Genomic DNA, 13,857 nt, shown 5'->3' with positions numbered 1-13,857 from the left:
GCCACAGCGAGTGGAGTTCACCGATCGTCTTAGTTGCCAAACTAGATGGGACTCAATGATGCTGTGTGGATAATCAGAAGGTCAATACCATTACAAAATCAGACTCATATCCAATTCCTAGATTGGAGGACAGTATCAAGGAAGTTGGATAGAATGTGTGGTTACTTAATGGCAGGTACCTTTATCAGAGTTGGTGAAAGAAATTTCTTCATTTGTAATCCCAAATGGACGATATCAGTTTAACGTGATGCCCTTTGAAATGAAGAATGCACCCGCCACATTCCAAAGACTCATGAACAGAGTTGTGGCTTGATTAACAAACTGTGCAATCTATATGGACAAGCAGTGATCTTTAGTAAGTCCTGGAAAGATCGCAAGTCGAGGTGCTATGTATTTTGTTGGGAGTCTTATGCTACAGACTTTTAATTTGAAAATCATATATGTTGCGGGTTGTAAGTATGTAATCGCAGATGCTTTATCGCGGATTTAACTGATAAAGTTTAGATGAGATTTGTATTTATTTCATGTTTCATGTTTATATACAGTTATAGGCAAAAAAGTTAAGGTAAACTTAGATTAAAGTTATCGGTACGTTAAGGTAATTATTTACAGAATAGAAAAAAAAGTGAAGCCATCTTTTCATTATGATGGTTCATTTTATTCTGAAGGGGAACGTGTCATGAATATGTGGGTATATTGTACCTTTAAGAAAGTTAAAAGTTAGCAGAACTACCTGACAGCATCAAGTGTTCTGAACAGTAACCTTTTGGTCCAGCAGCTAGAGTAGCTGATTGCCTGGAGACAAAAACAAATTTGAATTAGGCCAATCAGTTTAAATTATGCACACAACCACCACCACCTCTCCCCACCCCCCCGCCCGCCCACAAAAAAGTTTGAATTTACTATACGGACAATATTAAGACCGGGAAAAATTGAACAGTTTGCACAGAGAAAAACATCAACACCAACCTGGAGAGCAAATCTCCAGAGAATGATATAAAGAGAAGATTTGACCGCTGTCTGGTTTTGAAATTTGAATTTTTCACTAAGTCTTAATTGGGAAGGGAAAGTAAAATATAGGTTAGAGGAAGGAATTTATAAAGAGTTATAAATTTATAAATAATTATTCTGTTATACTTTAAATAGTTCTTGGCTTCTCGGATTTTCATAGATTACTGCATGGATAAATCTTTTCTGTGTTGCTGGTTTAAATTAAACAGGAGATTTACCCAGTGCTGTAACACCTCTCACCAGTGTCGGTGAAATTGGCTCATTGTGTCTCCAGCAAAGAACTGAGAATTTGAAAGGAAGAACATTAGAGAGAAGGTGGTTGTGGGAAGAAAAGGGGACATGCGTACACTAGTGCATTTGAACTGATTCTATAGTATTTTGTCTTCCACCAATAGCACCCACATTTTGTGTGCCTGTGTGTAGGCAGGCATACAGGAATTTTAAAGAGGGCAACTGTTGTTACTAGCAGAGTCACATTAATAGTTTGTTGCATTTTATTTGTGGTTAGAATTTACTTATAGCAAAGAACAGTTCTTGTTGAATATAGGAACTAGTCAATGTTTTCTTTTAACCTTGATTTCTAGAGTTGTATATTGAAGACTTTACATACTTTGATTAAATCATAAACTTAAGTGGTAACCTCAGGTGTATTGAGGCTTTGAGAATTGGTGCACTTTCTAAGTAGATTTCTAAAAGGAAACTTAGGTGTTTGACTAATGAATTTTTTTTTGAAGAGGTAACAAAGGGTTGGTAAGCAGCATCGATATAGTACACTTGGATATCTAGATGTTTGATGTGATACCACACAAGAGACTTGTACAGAATTTTACAGATCATGGTATAAAAGGAATAGCTGCAACTTGGATACAAAGTTGACTAAATGGTAGGAAAAAGAGAGAAATGGTCAATTTCTTTTGAGCTAGAGAAAGATTTGCAGTGGAGTTCCCCAGAGGTCAATATTGGGAGCCTTCCCGATATATATTCATGATCCTGAAACTTGGTTTGCAAAGGACAATCTCAAAATTTATAGAGGACACTAAAACTTGGAAGAATTGTAAATTACAAGAAAGTGTGGAACTCTAAAAGAATATTGACAGTGGAATGGGCAGATAGATGGCAGGTGAGGTTCAATGCAGAGAAGTGCGTGGTGATGTGTTTTGGTCAGAACATTGAAAGACAATTTCAAAATAGATGATACAATTTTAAAAGGGGTGCAATAGGAGGAGGACCTGGGTGCATATGCGCATAGATCATCGAAGGTGGCAGGATAGGTCAAGTGAGCAATTAATAAAACATATAGTGTTCTCCACTTTCATAAGAGACAGAGGAAAAGACCAATGAAGTGATGTTGAACTTGTAGATTTCTTAGAACTCAGCTGGAATATGGAGTATAGTTGCAAGTGCCCCATTATAGGAAAGATATGAATGTGTTGCAGAAACTACTTACAAAAATAGCTTCAGAAACCTCACTTATGAAGTTAAACTGAAGTTGGGATTGTTCTCCTTTGAAAAAAGTGACTACGAAATTTGAAGGTGGTTTTAAAGACCATCAGTCGGCTAATCGATTAAGGAGAAACTGTTACAACTTGTTAAAGAAAATTAAAGAGTAAGAGGGCATAGATTTAAAATGATGTGCAAATGAAGCAAGGCTGATGCAAGAAAACAACCTTTTCACAGTGCGTACCTAGGTTATGGAATGCATTGCCTGGAAATGTGGTGGAGGCAGAATCATTGAGTAATAAAGCATGGAATTATTTAGCTAGAAATTGTGTGCAGAGCTATGGAGAGAAACAAAAAAAAATAAATGGATAACAGAAGTGGTGCAGACACAATGGACTCCTCCTGTGCCCTTGTTTCCGCTGATGGGTGAGTGCTGAACCAGACAACACAGCTTAAAAATATATGGTAGACCATTTAGGACAGAGATGAGGAGAAACTTCTTCACCCAGAGAGTGGTGGCTGTGTGGAATGTGCTGCCCTCTGGGGCTGAGCATTCTCTGGATTCATTTAAGAAGAGTTGGATAGAGCTCTCAAGGATTGTGGAATCAAGGGTTATGGAGATAAGGCAGGAACAGGATACTGATTAAGGATGATCAGCCATGATCATATTGAATGGTGGTGCAGGCTCAAAAGGCAGAATGGCCTACTCCTGCACCTATTGTCTATTACAACTGTGACTCTGAGTGTCCCAATTGAGTCATAATAGTTTCTTGTCAAAAGGAAAGGCTTAAAGCTAAAACAGCAGATATTCGAGAATGAGGCTTTTATGTACTCCAACACTGGAATATAAGGATGGAAACAATCGATGATAGAGAAAGTGGCATTGGGAAAATAAAGTGACAAAACCTGATGATGCAAATGTGAAGTCGGAGAAGAAATATGGTTGAGGCATGAAGGATTAAATGTGGAAAAAGTAAGTTTGGGCCCCTTTCACCTGATCTTATTGGACTGCCAGAAGCTGGCAAATACTTGATTCAAAAGTATATCACACAACATTCAGATCCCAAGACTCCTCTCAGCTGCTTGCAAAGGTCAACATTCAGCTTTGCCATAACTTCAGGAGTACCACATTCTCCAAAGCCTTCCTCCCACTATCTTCAGTTTTCAAGATTTAGTTCTATGAATCCAGTGACTTTGAAGAATCACTTTCTCCAATGTCCCTGCAGAGTATTTTTTTTTAAAAAAGTTCCCAAAAGCACAGAGACTCCCATTTCAGCATTGACAGAGCGCAGACCTCTTTCCTAGTGCTTCCTGCCCATTGTTTAAACAAGGCAGTGGCTCTAATATTGATTTGTATTCTTATAAAACTTCAGAATCAGTGAAAAACACCACTGCTGGCAGCCTACTAGCTCATTATAAAAGACCATCAGAACTGATGTGCACAGGAGAACAGAGTAATTGCTTTTCATTTAATGCTTACATTCTACAAACACAGATAAAAAGGCGACTCAGGTGGCGATTGCAACAATAAATCAGGGCAATTGAATCCCTGTACAATGCGCTCTTTCTTTGGGCCAGCATCAGAAACCATAAACACTACTTAAGTACTGCTATATTTTGATATCCTTTGATCAGAATTACTCTATCACAAAAGATTAGAGAACGAAAACAAGAACATAATTCTCCTCGCCCTTTGTCGATATTAAATGCTTTGTTGGAACAAACCTTCATTTCCATAACAACAAGTCACAGTTGGACTCTATATTTAATACAAAATTTGTGCGACTCAAAAGATTTACAAAATGATTTATGATAATTTCAGTCAAGTTCCACTGGAAAAATTAATGGATCAACTTTGATTTGTACTTAGGGATAGCAAAATGTTTGAATAGTATTGAGAAACATTTCATGGTTTACTTGGTTTGTGAAATAATTCGACTTCCAATCTTCCTTGGCTCCAATTTAAGCTACATTCGGTTAAAGCCCAATATGACTTGTCCATCTTTCTTGCTGAATGCCAACCATTTGACCAATTTATACAGCTTGTTGATTCACAACTGTAAAACACAACTTTCAGGATGTACATTCTATTCTCGCACACCAGGTACAAATGTTCAGCTGATCCAAAGGCCAATTTTGCTTTGGTTTCCTCAAGATTTCAACCCCCAACTACTTGATTATTTCAACTAGTTAAGATCACTCCAGGTTGGGTCATTTATAGGTTTTAATAGAGGATTAGCTAACCAACAAAGCAGAGTCAGGATAGATAGGCCTTTGTTTGGTTGGTAAGATTTGACTAATGGGGTGTCAGAGGGTTCAATCCTCAGGCCCCAACTATTTACAACCTATATTAATGGTTTGGATGTGGGAATAGAAAGTACTCTAGCCAATTTTGAAGTTGACAGTACTAAAGGTGGGAAGGTAAGTTGCAATGAAGAAATAAGAAATTGAAAAGTGAATATAGATAGGCTAGATGAATGGGCCAAAATTTAGCAAATAGCATTTAACATGGATAAGTGTGGGATTATCCATTTTGGTTAGACGACTTGAAAGGCAACTTATTATGTAAATGGAAAGAAACTTCAAAGTGCTTTGGTGCAGAGGGATCTTTGAACATTAATTGCAGAATGCTGGAATGCAGGTACAGCAGGCAGGCAAATGAAACATTGGCATTTTTGCCAAAGTAGCATAAAAGTAGGGAAGTGTTGCTGTAACTGTGCAAAGCATTAGTGAACCCACTCCTGAAGTATTGTGTACAATTTGGGTTCCCTTACTTGAGGAATGTAGTTGTATTGGAGATAGCTCAGAGAACGGTTCAGGCATATACACTCTGGAGTTTACAAGAATGAGAGATTTATTTGAAGTATAGAAGACGCTCAAGAGGACTGACCAAGTAAACAACGAGACAATGTTTTCTTACATGGGGTGATCTAAAATGAGAGATCATAATCTTAGGTTCAGGGCTAGCAGGTTTAAAACAGATGAGAAGCAATTACTTTTCTCAAAAGGGCCATGAATTTGCAGAATTCATAACCAAGTGTGGTGGGATGCTGGGACATTGGTCTATCTTCTCAAGTTTATTCAATGTTTAATTCATAATGGGTTGAAGGGTCATGGGAGATCAGATAAGAACAAGTGGTGAACTAGGCTCACGGACCTGAACTGCCGACTCCTAATTCTTGTGACCGGCTTTCAATTTTGTTATACTATTATGAATCACCTTTTGCCACTTCTTCCTGTTATTAGCATCATGGTCTTTTAAGATCTCTAGATTGGATTGCAGGTATTTGCAAAATTTCACTCTGCTACAGAATAATATTTAGGTGGCCCAACACAAAAGCATTTGAAAAAAATTAGCCAATCCACTTGTATGAAAAGGTGTAACAAACTGTCTTGGAATGTTTCTCTTCAGCCAATGTCTCGAGTCTTTTACATGTGCTTGAAAGGACGAGGGGATCTAGATTTAAAATCATGTGAAAGAAAGCACCTCTAACAATTCACTATCCCCTTAGTACAGAAATGAAAAATCAGCTTTGAGTCCATGCTAAAGTCTCTAAAGCTGATATTGTACCTTCCAATATCAGTCGCAGTTCAAAGTTCCTCAGACATCAGTGATTAGGAAGATCAAAAATCAGGAAGTGGTGAAACAAATTCATAGATCCTAATCCTTTTACAGTCAACTACAGAAGTTCAAAATGCAAGTTAAATATAAGTAGCTAACATTAAGTTAGGACTTTTTGTTCAAGGTACAGAGATCTCTTAAAATTGCACTTGCTAAGATCTTCATAAAACCTTGACCTGTGGGTGCACTTCTCACGTGAGGCAGTTCTGACCTCCTAGGTTACCCAATGCAAAATTTTACATTACAATAAAGGCAGTGCACAGAAAAACTCCAGGAACAGAAAATTTTGACCCACAGTAGTAATTATTCTTTGAATGAAATCACCCAATTAGAGATTTGGCAGCTGTAAAGACAGAAAAATAATTTGGCAGCAAAACCCTTTTTACATAAGTGTACCCTTTGACTGAAGCAGCACAGGTGACTTGCAAATGTCAAGTTAGCTCTCACAATCAAGAATAATTTTATCAAGTTTATAAAATATATTGTAATAATTTTTATTATATAGATTGCTTTGAAACTATAATACAACAGATTTGCTCAGACAAATTTTATTATCTCGCTGATAAAGAAACGTGTTAACTTTTCACTTGAACAAATTCCACTTGAACAAATAAAGGTGATATGATACATTCAGTTCCATGTTCCTATTCCTTTGTTTTTATTAAGTAATAAATTCAGGCCACAGATCTGAAAGATGATAGCAGGTCCACCCTTGGATCCCCAGTGAGATCATTCAGGAAGCTCCTTTGGTCCTCATTTTAGTCAATAACATTTCATTTATATGACATTCCTGCAAAGTAAAGTAAATTAAATAGTATAAAAGGTTCTTGAGCAGAGAAGGTTACTCTAAGAAAATAGATGATTTTGTATTTGACAAATTGACTGCTTGAAAAAAATCATTTGAAAGTGATTATTCAGCATCCACCATGGTTTTGGTGGACTGCACAGCAATAATTTTGCAGATAAATGTAATGTTGAAGTGTGTGGTAATCACAGACTGCAAAACTGTAGTAGTTAGTGATAGCACAGACCAAGTTGAATTATTAGGAAATTTGGTTAAATTTATATAATTTGATTGAATAATGTAACGTATCAATCAAATTGTGTTTAGCACAAATCAATTGTTGCTTCTACAATTACCAAACATGAAAATCCTTGCTCCTGATCAAACTATTAGGCCATATCAAAGGCCTAGTTTCTTGGAGTACGAGATTCTAGCCAAACTGTTCCTTTTAACTCACTGACCTGGAGACCCCTTTCTCCTATCGCTGCCAATTATACCAGTTTACAAACCACCTACATCTGGCAACCAAGAGAGCCTAACTCCCAGTGAGAGGGAGATGGGGAGGAAAGAGAAGAGATAGAAAGTACAGAAAAGGAGATTAAACAAAAGAACAAGCATTTGTAAATAGAAATACAAAAACAAAAGTGGGGGAGAAAAAAAAAAGAAATTTACAAAGGAAGCAGTAAGTAAACAGGTTAGAATAGACAATTTTGAATCAATGTTGAACAAATGTAAGTCTTGGTGCTTTTACATTAAGGCAATCGTTTGGTTCCATGTAATTACTGAAGCCATTCTCTCTCCTCTAATTAATATAAGCATATAGACATTACATCTCTGAAGTTTTAACAAGAGCTGATATTTATTTCTTTTCTATATTATTTTCCCCTGTCCCCTTTAGACATTTTCCAGAATTATTCAGCTGGGTGCTTTGGTTTTCTCTCATTGACAGATGCTACAACACATCTACAGTTTCACCATGCAATAATTCCTTGGCAATGATTCACATCTGCTGTTCCATGGCTGCATGGTCGTGCATCAAACACTAACTAGGATTTCTGCCTAATTAACTTAAAACATACTAAAAAAATCTGATTGTTAAGCGCTAAAAATTTTCTTTCAGTCTCCTTCTCATTTGTCCTTCCCTCCCATAATTCTCAAAGCATACCACTCAAAACTACAAATGACATGCAATATTAGCCCTGCAAATTTTAACCTTTCATGAGTGACAAAAATGCATTACCTCTTTAAATTCTTTAACAGTTTTAAAGTACAGACGCTGTTTCTCTAACAGGTCAAGGTACTCATCATTCAGCTGGTCACGTCTCATTTTGTTTTCTTGCTTTTTCTTCTCCAACTTTTGGTTGGGGTGGAAGACAGGATACAAGAAAGACCAACAAAATTAAGAGAGGGCAGAAATATGAAAGCACTAGTAAACAACGTGCAATTAGGATTTTATTATTTACAGCTGCAGGAGTTTAATTTAGATAACTGTGAGGTGTGGCAGTTTGGAAAGGCAAATCAAGGTAGGACTTATACAGTTAATGGTAAGGTCCTAGGGAGTGTTGCTGAACAAAGAGAGCACAAGTGTAGGTTCTTAGTTTCTTGAAAGTGGAGTCACAGGTAGACAGGATAGTGAAGGTGGTATTTGGTATGCTTTCCTTTATTGGTCAAGAGTATTGAGTACAGGAGTTGGGAGGTCATATTACGGCTATACAGGACACTGGTTAGGCCACTTTTGAAATACTGTGTGCAATTCTGGTCTCCCACCATAGGAAGGATGTTGTGAAACTTGAAAGGATTCAGAAAAGATTTACAAGGATGCTGGAGGGCTTGAGTAACAGGGAGAGGCTGAATAGGCAGGGGCCATTTTCCCTAGAATGTAGGAGGCTGAGCGGTGACCTTATAGAGATTTATAAAATCATGAGGGGTTTGGATATGGTAAATAGACAGGGTATTTTCCCTGTGGTGGGGAGAGTCCAGAACTAGAGAGCATAGGTTTAGGGTGAGAGGGCAAAGATATAAAAGGGACCTAAAGGGCAACTTTTTCATGCAGAGGGCAGTGCATACATGGAATGAATTGCCAGAGGAATAGTGGAGGCTGGTACAATTACAGCATTTAAAAGGCATCTGGACGAGCACATGAAAAGGAAGGGTTTAGAGGGATATGGGCCAAGTGCTGGAAATGTGACTAGATTAATTTAGGGTATCTGGTCAGTATGGCCAAGTTAGACCAAAGGGTCTGTTTCCGTGATGTACATCTCTGACACCAAAAGTATCAATAGTGTTATGAATAATACAAGGAATATGTTGCCTTACATTTTCGATAACTGGAGGTGCTGAGTTTTGGGCACAGTATTAAATAGCTAGGCTAGCTCAGTAGATAATACACTATCTGGATAGTAGCAGGCTCAAGTGTCCTGTCCAACATTTATACCTCAACTAGCATTACAAAATACATATCAAATGGTCATTCACCTCATTTCTAATTTTTGGGATCTTGACAAATACAAACTGACTGGGAACAATTAAAGCATTTCAAAAAGTAATTAATTAGTAGTGAAGGATTCTGGGGCATTGATGAGGAAGTATTAATAAGATACAAGCTTTAGTCCTTTCCGGTATCTAATGTGGAAGAGATTAGATCCACATAATTGGGTTACTGAAAAGTGATGTGAACTCAGTTGGTTAAATGACTGCCGTTGGTGCTGTAAATGGGTTCATGACAATACTTCCTCCAGAATTCAAAGCAGCATTTTATTTGGCTCAGTTGGTTGCTACAGTTTCAATCATTTACTTTATTTGTAGAACCAATCTTGCCTTTTCTTTTTAAAAAAAATACAATCACTACACTCTGCACTCCAGGTTTGCAACTTTGTTTCTGCCCTTATCTCTAACATTAGTTGAAATCTTTTCAATTCCATCATTCCACACTAACTGGCTTGGGTTTCTCTATTCCGTTTCTAATTTTTTTTTCCCCCAAAATGAAAATTAGGGTGATCAATAGTTTCATATAGTATGACATGAATGAAATTTATTACCTTCATGCGATTTTGCTTAATACCTTCCACAATCTGTTCCATCTGCCGTAAGAACTGGTCTCGAGAAGCTGTAGCAGCCATAGCCCTGAAACATTTCAGAATAGGCATTTATGAAAACATTCCACTGTGCAAACAAGAGAACGAACGGGTTTCAGATGCACGTTTAATGCTATAGGCTAATTTGACAGTTTCCTGTTGAAGGGCAAAGAATTAAACTTTGTTCCTATTCTTCTTCACATGTAGATAATGTATTATTCTCCACATTTGTGCATCCAAAGAAAATAGGCAGATATCACATTACACTATCACTTGCTGCACTAGTAATTCTAAACCACAATGTCCTGCAGGTTCTCCTATTTATCATTGTCTTAGAGAGGAATGTAGAAGGTTGACCTATACTAAGTTTAGAAGACTGGGGATAATCTTATTCAAAGATACAAGATTCTGTGAGGATTGGATGAGGCAGTTGCAAACGTGTTTCCTCAGGAAGGTCTAGAGCTAGAGAGCACGGTTTAAAAATTGGTCTTAAATTGCTCAAGAATTGTTTTTCTCAGAGTGACTAGTCTTTGAAATTATCTTCCCCTAAAGAAGCAGAGACTGTGTTATTGACAATTTTTTTTTGATCAGTAAGGGATTCAAGGGATATGGCATGGCAGGAAGGACATTGCAGTTACAGAAACTGGTAGGTTGTCATAACTTTCTTGAATGGCAGGGCAACCTTGAGGGGCTGAATGACATACTGTTGCTGCTATTTCTTACCATCTTATGGTAAGTTCCTTTCTGAGATCAGAATCTTAGTAAGGAAATGTAAAAAAATTTAGATCAGAAAAGAAAAATCACAAAGTATTGCATTGTCAATAAGGGGAGACTGGACAGCATTCCCATGGTCAGTTTTGCATTACTTGGAGGCAGCTAAACAGCACATTTTGGATGGATCTTTTCTTAATTGAACATGCTTCTGCCTTCTTTGTATTTGGTTTGTAACGACTCAGCTCAGTCACAGAGTAAGTCGCCCAAGTAGCTTGTCTAACCATTTAGCTTCAGTTAAATGATTTCTGGCAAGTGCTGCGAAAAGCTTCCATTCTTAAAACAAAAACAATTCAGCAGCACATAACTGAAAATATAAAACCTTTACTAACTCAAGTTCCCAAAAAAGCCTATTAATTTTTTCATAATGCTTTTCATAGTTTTAGGGTAAAAATTATTCTGTTGATTAAATAGATTTCCTTCATGCTTCCATTTGGAGCATATAAAGGACACAGACAGGTCTAAGAATGCAGGATAATTAAGAAATGAGTGCTTATATCCTCAGTACAAAACAGTATCCTCAGTGCATTCAATTTGCACAGTACTTACTGTTGGAAGTTATCATGAATGGAATTCAACAAGTTAACCTGGTAAAAAAAGAAAGCTAAATTGGTTGTTCTGGCAAGGACTGTTAAAATTATTCATGCAGAGTTCACAATTCTACTAAAGTTTTTAGTCCTTAATGAGCTTCATATTTTGTGATCAACAAACTTGTTCGCACCAAAGTAAAACATAGGTACAACTAATGTTAACTAAAATCCTCACAAAAAGAAAAGGTGCAGCAGTGGAAGCCCATCAAGTAGCAGCTAGTCAACTATTTGTGAGCATTGTGAGGATGAAAACAATTAAACAACTTTGCCACTAATCTAAATCAGTCAACGCTCTAATGTTTGTGGATGTAGGTTTGCTCGCTGAGCTGGAGGGTTCATTTCCAGATGTTTTATCACCATACTAGATAACATCTTCAGTGAGCCTCCAGATGAAGTAACATCACTGAAGATGTTACCTAGTATGATGACAAAACATCTGAAGATGAACCTTCCAGCTCAGCGAGCAAACCTACATCCAGAACCTCAACCTGAGCTACAAATCTTCTCAAAACTCACTCAAATATTTGTTTGAGTACTTTTGTAACATGAAAGCATACACCTACATTTATGATAGCCATTTAAACAATTTCAACAGCTATTAGGTTAGTGCAAATCCAGTTGTCAAGATGAGAGAAACAACTGGTCAAGCCCAACAAAATTAATTTTACTGAGCACTATTCAGTGCAGAACTTAAAACGTAGTTTTCAATTTTCAATAATAATCTTGTCGCAGGGGCCCACTTGTGCTACAGCGGTAGTATCCCTACCCGAGTCAGGAGGCCTGGGTTCAAGTCTCACCTACTCCAGAAGTAGGTAGTAACATTTCTCTCAACAAGCTAATCTGAAAAATAGGTTTTAAAAAAACTTGCTGGTTGACTAAGTTCAAACCCCAAAACGTCGATTCTCCTGCTCCTTGGATGCTGCCTGGCCTGCTGTGTTTTTTCAGCACCACATTTTTCAACTCTGGTACTCCAGCATCTGCAGTCCTCACTTTCTCCTAAGTTCAAACCCCTCTCAGATTTGCTGAATATCTACCTTAAACATTAGTAATAATGTAGTTTAATTTACATAAGCTGTCATGAAAAAATGCTGCCTGCAGAAAGTTGGTCTGCTAACCCCTATTTGAAGGATAAAGTGAGGAGTGCAGATGCTGGAGATCAGAGTAAAAAATGTATGGCGCTGAAAAAGCACAGCATGTCAGGCAGCGTCCGAGGAGCAGGAGTGTTGACATTTTGATTAACATGCCTGATGAAGGGCTTATGCATGAAACTTCGACTCTCCTGCTCCTTGATGCTGCCTGACCAGCTATGCTTTTCCAGCACCACACTTTTTGACTCTAACCCCTATTTGAAGGTAAAGTTTCTAAATCAAGCTTAGAGACACACCACACAGAAGAGAAGCATTTAAACCATCATGTTTACTTTGGCAAAAAATAAAGAATGAGGAGGCTGGAAATTTGAAACAAATAGCTGGAGAAACTCAAGATCTGGCAGCATTTATGAAGAGAAAACCATGTTTCAAGTCCAGTGAGCTTTCTTCAGAATTGATTGCATCTCGGTAAAGATTGGTATTTATGCTGAAGTTTTGGAGGGGCGGAGGGGCGGGGGGGGTGGGGGTGCTTGCAGAGGGAGAGGAGTAAACAATAGATGGAGCCCAGAGGGAGAGAGAACAACATTTGGGCTGACAGAAGAATGGAGAATGCTTAGAACTGGGGAAAAGAAAAGCTAGTAACAGTCCCCATATTGTAACACGTCTAATCAGGTTGATTAAAAATATCCACAACAGCATGATGTAGGTGGCACAAGCAGTAAAATTGCTCTCAGTGCAGTGACAGCATTTCTAACTTCCAGCCAGAAGACCTGGATTCAAGTTCCACCCATGTCATAACACATCTGAACAGATCAATTACAAATGTCTAATAGAAGAAATTTGTAGGGTCTTTGTGATTTGGCGGTTGTGTCCCTACCTTTGAGCCAGGTGGCACTGGTTCAAGTCCACGCTCCAGAGATAACATCTTTGAACTGGCTGATTAGAAAATATCTACCCCAAGGAACTCTTGCAGAAATATTCTAGAACTAAGATGATAGATCTCCAACAACCACAACAAACCTCTTTGTGGCAGGTACGACTTTAAGCAGATATACTTTTCCCTTTGACTCCCAGCGATTCCAGTTTTGTTAGGGATCCTTGATGCCACACTATGTAAAACACAGACTTGATGATAAGGGCAGTCACTCTCACGTCACCTCTGGAATTCAGCTCCTTTGTCAATGCTTGACTCAAAGTTGTCATGAGGTCAGAAGCTGAGTGGCCTTGGTGGAACTGAAAGGGAGGATCTGTGAGCAAATACTGATTCATAGCACTGTTGATATGAACGATCATCCAGTGTAGATTAATGGAACAGTAACTGGTCATATCAGATATGTCTTGCTTTTTATTTATATACCTGGGCAATTTCCTGCATAGTTGGGTAAATGCCAACATTGTAGCTGTTTTGGAACAGTGTGGCTAGAGGGGTAGCAAGATATGGAGCATAGATCTTTAATACAATTGCTTAATGTTGTCA

The 13,857-nt window shown here is 37.9% G+C and overlaps 1 protein-coding gene across 2 annotated transcripts in view; it reads right to left on the bottom strand.

The window, feature by feature from the left end:
* Positions 1 to 3,906: 3,906 nt before the first annotated feature.
* Positions 3,907 to 13,857, bottom strand: part of ccdc93 (CCC complex scaffolding subunit CCDC93) — a 73,160-nt gene continuing 63,209 nt past the window's right edge. For both annotated transcript variants that reach the window (XM_072579618.1, XM_072579619.1), the window contains 4 exons: positions 11,252 to 11,289; positions 9,896 to 9,980; positions 8,098 to 8,211; positions 3,907 to 6,863 (listed from right to left, as the gene is read on the bottom strand). In XM_072579618.1, coding sequence (XP_072435719.1) covers positions 6,807 to 6,863; positions 8,098 to 8,211; positions 9,896 to 9,980; positions 11,252 to 11,289 — 294 coding nt within the window. In that variant the 3' untranslated portion in view covers positions 3,907 to 6,806. The remainder of the gene's footprint in view (positions 6,864 to 8,097; positions 8,212 to 9,895; positions 9,981 to 11,251; positions 11,290 to 13,857) is intronic.

The sequence above is a fragment of the Chiloscyllium punctatum genome, chromosome 10 (genome assembly GCF_047496795.1).
Source record: "Chiloscyllium punctatum isolate Juve2018m chromosome 10, sChiPun1.3, whole genome shotgun sequence".
Classification (NCBI taxonomy): Eukaryota; Metazoa; Chordata; class Chondrichthyes; order Orectolobiformes; family Hemiscylliidae; genus Chiloscyllium; species Chiloscyllium punctatum.
The sequence above is the reverse complement of the archived record's forward strand: the minus strand, read 5'-3'. Positions and strand labels throughout refer to the sequence as shown.